Source organism: Echinops telfairi, unplaced genomic scaffold (assembly GCF_000313985.2).
Source record: "Echinops telfairi isolate 266 unplaced genomic scaffold, ASM31398v2 ScPeMD7_4225;HRSCAF=4972, whole genome shotgun sequence".
Classification (NCBI taxonomy): domain Eukaryota; kingdom Metazoa; phylum Chordata; class Mammalia; order Afrosoricida; family Tenrecidae; genus Echinops; species Echinops telfairi.
Genome location: NW_022108124.1, coordinates 24878184 through 24884263, shown reverse-complemented (window position 1 = coordinate 24884263; position 6080 = coordinate 24878184). Strand labels below are relative to the sequence as shown.

At 38.2% G+C, this 6080-nt stretch overlaps 1 protein-coding gene and 1 non-coding gene across 2 annotated transcripts in view; both read left to right on the top strand.

Moving 5' to 3' along the window:
* The window catches only part of LOC123522267 (zinc finger protein 432-like), a 48653-nt gene extending 43209 nt beyond the window's left edge, over positions 1–5444 (top strand). Inside the window, exon 6 of the mRNA XM_045295016.1 lies at positions 5167–5444. Coding sequence (XP_045150951.1) covers positions 5167–5444 — 278 coding nt within the window. The remainder of the gene's footprint in view (positions 1–5166) is intronic.
* LOC115871269 lies at positions 4656–4846 on the top strand. Its single transcript, XR_004047200.1, has one exon. It is a non-coding gene; the product is annotated as a U2 spliceosomal RNA (small nuclear RNA).
* Positions 5445–6080: the final 636 nt, after the last annotated feature.

Genomic DNA, 6080 nt, shown 5'->3' with positions numbered 1-6080 from the left:
AATAAGAAAAAATTTTTTGCATTAAAAAAACCATTTTACTGGGGCCGCATACAACTCTTATCACAATCCATACATCCATCCATTGTGTCGAGCACATTTGTACATTTTTTGCCCTCATCATTCTCAAAAAATTTGCTTAAAAAGAACAAATTTTTAAAGAATATAGAGACATAGACCTTTTTTCAGAGTAACGGTTCTTTTATTACATGGAATTGGAAGGCTAAAAGTATAAGTGGTAATAGTCCTGTTGTCAGGATTAAAAAGGGAGTTGACAAGGGATCAGAGAAGAATAAGATAGATATATTTAGGCCAGTATCAGAAGTTTGATTAAGAAAAGAAAGGCTTCCTAAGCTAATGAGAAGAGTGTAAAGTGTGATGTTATCCATTATTTTATCTGTTGATAGCCATGTTAAGGGGGTTAGTATAAAAGTAGGGAAAATAAGTTTTAACATTGTAGAAGGTTTAAGTTTTGAGTGGCATCTATGCCGTAGTTATTAGAAATTATAACCAATAGTGATAGAGCTAATGCAGCTTTGCATGCTGCATATACTAGAAGGATGATGGGGCGGATTGTGTAGAGAATGAAATGGAAGTTTAATACGAGAATCAAATTAAGAATAAATAGAGATAGTATTATGCCTTCAAGGCATAAAAGGGTAGATTTAAGATGTGAGTGATAAACCTAATAGGGATATAATAAAAGCTAAAAAGATGTTAATATAGATGGCAGACATGATGGTAATTATGAACCTATTCATAATCTAATGAACACAAATCATTTGTTTTCCTTAAACTAATTACCATATTTACCTCATTCTAATCCTTTTTGAGTTCATTAGTAAGCAAGCCCAAGGGCTAAAAGGGAAACTAAATACAGGGCTATTGTTAGCATGAGTTTGAGGTTGTCCGTTTGAGTACCTTAAAGTGGGGGAAGAAGAGCAACTTCTAGATCAAATAAAAGAAGTGTAATGGCGATCCCCCAAAAAATGTTTATGGAGAAAGGAAGGTGAGCTGAATTAACAGGATCAAACCCACATTCGTAAGGGCTAGTTTTTTTCTATGTAAATATTGAGGAAGCCAAAATGCAATTATGACAAGGAGGGAAGCTAAAAAAGAGTTAATAAAAAGGGTGATTATAAGGTTGATTATTCTTTTCCAGGTTTAGACTAGAGCTAGGTGATTGGAAGTCAGCTGTATCAATTATACTAAAAGAATATGAGCCTCATATTGCGGTGATGAAATGTCAGTATCAAGCAGCAGCTTCAAATCCAAAGTGATGTCTTTAAGTGAAATGAAATAATAATTGGTGGAAAAGACAGACAATAAGGAATTTGAGCCAATGATTATGTGAAGTCTGCAGAAGCCAGTTGCTATAAAAAAAGGTAGAGCCGTAGACCCATCAGAGATTGTAAAAGATGTTTCATAGTATTCTGCGTCTTGGAATAAAGTAAAGGCCTAGTATAATGATAATAGATAGAGCTTGAATTATTTGCTTTCAATTTCCTTCTATAAGGCTATGATGAGCTCAGGTGATAGTAACTCCAGAAGCCAATAGGACAGAAGTATAGAGAAGAGGAACTTCTAACGGCTTCAGAGGTGTAATACCTGTGGGAGGTCAGCATCCACCTACTTCTGGTGTAGGCCTGCCCCGCTTTTGGGAGGACAGTCCTGATTTTTAACAAATTTTCCTGAGTCCTGCAGCATTTTTTAAAAGTCCCGATTTTTGGAAAAAATGCACAACAAGCTAGGGTATACGGTTTTCGGATGCCATGTGGCTATTTCGCCAGGATATGAGTTTTATCAATGGTGTCCCGCTTTTGTCCCGCTTTACCAATGTTAAAATCTGGTCACTGCCCCAGGAGAGGCTAGAGTGATAAAAGGCTCAGAAGAAACCAGCAAAGAAAAAGACATCCGAAATAATAAGTAGGATTATACCATAGTGCAGGCCTTTTTGAACAATAGGTGGGTGTATGGTGGCCTTGAAATGTACTTTCTTGTACTACATCTCATCATCATTGGTATATAGTCAGTAGTTAAACCAATAGGTAAAAGTGTTGTTAGGGAGTGAGATAAAGTTTATTGTGCCAACCTGGCCGATAAATACACGTGGGGTTAATTGAAGGACTAAGAGAAATGGTTCGGAGAGCCTTGCCTTTCTAGTTCTCGGATCTTCTGCTCTCTGATGGTTGGACAAGGGTGCAGCTGCCTTAGCCAGTTCCCTGCTTGTGCTATCAAGGCTCACTTCCTGCAAGACATTCCTGAGGAAAAGCCACATGGACCTACCCTGATGCAGCCCTGGGCACTGAGCAGCTGTGTGGAGGCCCCTGCCAGCACTGAGATGCTTACACATTCACTGACTCGGCTTTCCTCCGGCAGTCAGTATCATAGTGTGTGTTTTGTGAGATGGAGGAGGACTTTGTGGATTGGTGTTGGACATATGGGTTAATGTTGCACTTGTGGGCTTGGGCAGCACTGGGTTGGGATGTTTTCTTGATGTGCACTTAACCTTTATGTAAAACTCTCTCTTATACATGAGTTTCTGTGGATATGTGTCTCTAAAGTACCCAGACATCAAAGAAATGGTGAGACCTGATGTTATAAGATGTGCTGAAGAGTGCCTATGAGGGGTCATGGGTTTGGATTAACTATGTGCTAAGCATGAGTTTGGTGGGTCATTAGGTGTTGTCATGTAGGTAAAGACTAACTAGAAGGCTAAATACATAGGCTTGAATTTATGCAACAGCAAATTCTAGAATTGTAAGAAGAAGCAAAATAATAAAGGTAATAAAAGCAGTGGTAGTACTAATTGACATTAATACAAGGGTGGCCCACCAATTAAGAATTAATAGATGACCAGTTGTAATGTTGGCAGTTAGACGAATAGCTAAACCTATGGGTTGAATAAAATGACTGATGGTTTCGGTGGTAATTAATATAGGAAATAGTGGAATAGGTGTTCCCTGAGGTAAAACGTGGACTAGTGAAGCTTTAGTTTCATGACAGGACCCTAGGACTACAGCTCCTGCTCATAGTGGGATAGCCACACCTACATTTAGTGAATGTTGAGTTGTGAGGGTCAATGTATGGGGAAGGAGATCCAAGAGGTTTGTTGACCCCATACATAGAATAAGAGAATAATTATTAGGGACTGTGTCTGTCCTTTTAAGCTGTAAATGGATATGATTTGTTTTAAAATTAGTTGAGTAATTCATTGTTGTAGGGTGATTGAACCATTATTAATTAACGATTAGACACTAGCAATAACAGAGTTTTAAAAACCCATAATAAGATGAAGAATAGGTAGTCCTATTAGTGTTGGAGTGGTAAATGAGGCAAATAGTTTTCTTTTATTTGTTGTTTCAATGGTTAGATTGCTCAGTAATTGTTAATATTTTAGGACTAGGGTCTTCAGGCATAATACTTTTTGAAAATTTACTTTGTAAAATGATATAGAGAGTAATAAGTATAGATGTGATAGTGATAAATCAGGGTGTTATATCTACTGGCAAATCATTAAGAAGAGGAAGAAATCTCTCATTCTTTTAACTTAAGACGTTAATACTAAATTAGTTTCTTAATGATTTAAAGTATAGAGGTTGATAGATTTTCAGTGTTCTAAGGGAACCATTTCTAGTACAATGGGTAAAATACTATGGTTAGAACTGCAAATTTCAGAACTTTGACCATAGAATAGGCCTGGCTGTGTAGATGTCGTTCTGCAATTGTGTCAGTTTTAAGCCTAGGGATGGAACTGCTCATGAGTGTAAAATGTCTTCTATTGAGATTATTTGGATAGGGAGTTCTATAGGTAGGACAACTTGATTATTCTCCTATAATAGTCAAAGTTCCCCTGGTGTGACCATCAGAAGGGACTATGTAGTAATCAACGTTTATGTCTATATAGTCAGTATAATCATAGCTTCAATATCCTTGATGCCCCATGGTTTTTACTGTGAGGACAGGGTTGTTCATCTCGTCTATTATATAGAGAATGCAAAGAGATGGTAAGGCAATTAAAATTAGGATAATTGCATGTAAAATGGTTAAAATGGTTCAACTTCTTGGGCATCTATGATACTAGTGTAGCTTAGTGGTAAGTATAAGGAAGATATTGTAGAAAACTAGAGAGCTAATTAAGAAAATAATTATAAGGGCCTGGCCACAGAAGTGGAGAAGTTCTTCTATAATTGGGGAAGATGTGTGTTCAGATCCTAATTGAAAAGAATATGCCATGAAGGTATATAGGACTTTAACCTATATTTTAGCTCTGACAAAGCTAAGTAATACTTTTACTAATACCTCTATAAAGAAAGTCATAATGGTTACAGGGCTAACTTGAAACTAAATTTAGGGGATTCAAGTCCTTCCTTTCTTGCCTAGGCTTTAATGTAAGTTGGTTCTTTGAATGTATGGTAGAGAGGCAGACATCCGTTAATTCAGTCAATATTTGTATTCGTTAGCTGTACTATTGAAACTTCACGTTTGGAGGTAAATGCATCTCAGATTATTGCTGTTGTTAAAGAAATAAGTGAATTGATTGAGGATACAGTGGTTCAGGTTATGTAGGTATCTGGATAGTCAGAGTAACAGTGTGGTATACCTGAAAGACGAAGAAAATGGTGAGGGAAAAATGTTAGGTTAAAAAATATGATTGCATCGCTTCTTGGCCTTTTGGCTAAGATCAAGTGTAGTATCTGTTCTTATCAGTTTAATATCTGATACGTCCTCTATCCGAGGACAATATATTAAATGGATTTTTGGAGCAGGGAGATGGAATAGGAGCTTGCTCCGTCCACTCCACGCGTCGACCTGGTATTGCAGTACTTCCAGGAACGGTGCACCAGAAAAAAAAATATGATTGCAAAATGAATTTTAGCTCAAGTTGAATTTAGGGGATAGCCTGTAAAAAGGGGCAATCAGTGTGCAAAGCCACCTATAATTGCAAAAACTACTCCCATTGACAACACACAGTGGAAATGGGCTGCTACAAAATAGGTGTCATGAAGAACAATATCTAGGGAATAGTTAGCCCAAATAATTCCAGTTAATCCATCAACTGTAAATCAGAAACTAAAACCTAATGCTCACATTACAGCAGGGGATCATTTGAAGCTACCTTGTGGCTAATCAGGGTGACTAATCAGCTAAATACTTTTCCTCCTGTAGGAATGGCCATAATTATAGCAGCAGATGTAAAGTATGCTTGGATGTCTACGTCCATTCTGACGGTAAATGTGCGGTGGGCTCCCGCAATGCAACCTGAGAAACCAATAGATATCATTGCTCAAACCATGCCCGTTTGTCTACCCAAAGGGTTACTGAAGCTCCAGCATGGGCAAGAATCCTGCAAGTGGGGAGTAGCCGGACAACAACCTGTCCCCGCCCCTGCTTCCACTCTAGAAAAGCTAGTACGAGAAGAAATGAGGGAGGAAGAAGCCAAATGACGGTCTAGGGTTAATTGTGCGGGGAGGTGTGGTATTGTATTACATTTTGGTTGTTCTTTTTCAGGTTTGATAATTTTTAGTTTATCTAGGGGGAATGATAGTTGTGTTTGGTTATACAGCAGCTATGGCTCCTGAGAAGTACCCTAAGATTTGAGTATCGAATGTTGCAGTTTTGGGGGGCTTTGTGTGTAGGATTAATTATGGGGGGAATCATAATTGCCTATGTGATAGGTAGTGAAAACGTAGGGCATGGGTGAGCGAATTTGATACTATTTGGTGGTGAGGAAGTGGGTTATGCTCGGGAGCAGGTCGACCCTGTCCCACTGGGTTGTTATGAGTTAGAATCAACTTGATTGCGCTGAGTTTGGGTTTTGGTATACAGATATATGGACTATAAATATATACTAGAAATCTATGGACCCAGTATATAAATAATTGTATTAAATATTTATATCTACCACCTTGCAGGAGTTCTGGTGGTGTAGTGAGTTATGCTCTGAGGTCAGCAGTTCAAAATCACTAGCCACTCCAATGGACAATGAGAAGGCTTTTCTGCTCCCATAAGGATTTACTGCCTCAGAAAACCCCAAAGGGCAGGTCTACTCTCTCCTCTCTGGTTGTTCTGAGTCAGCATTG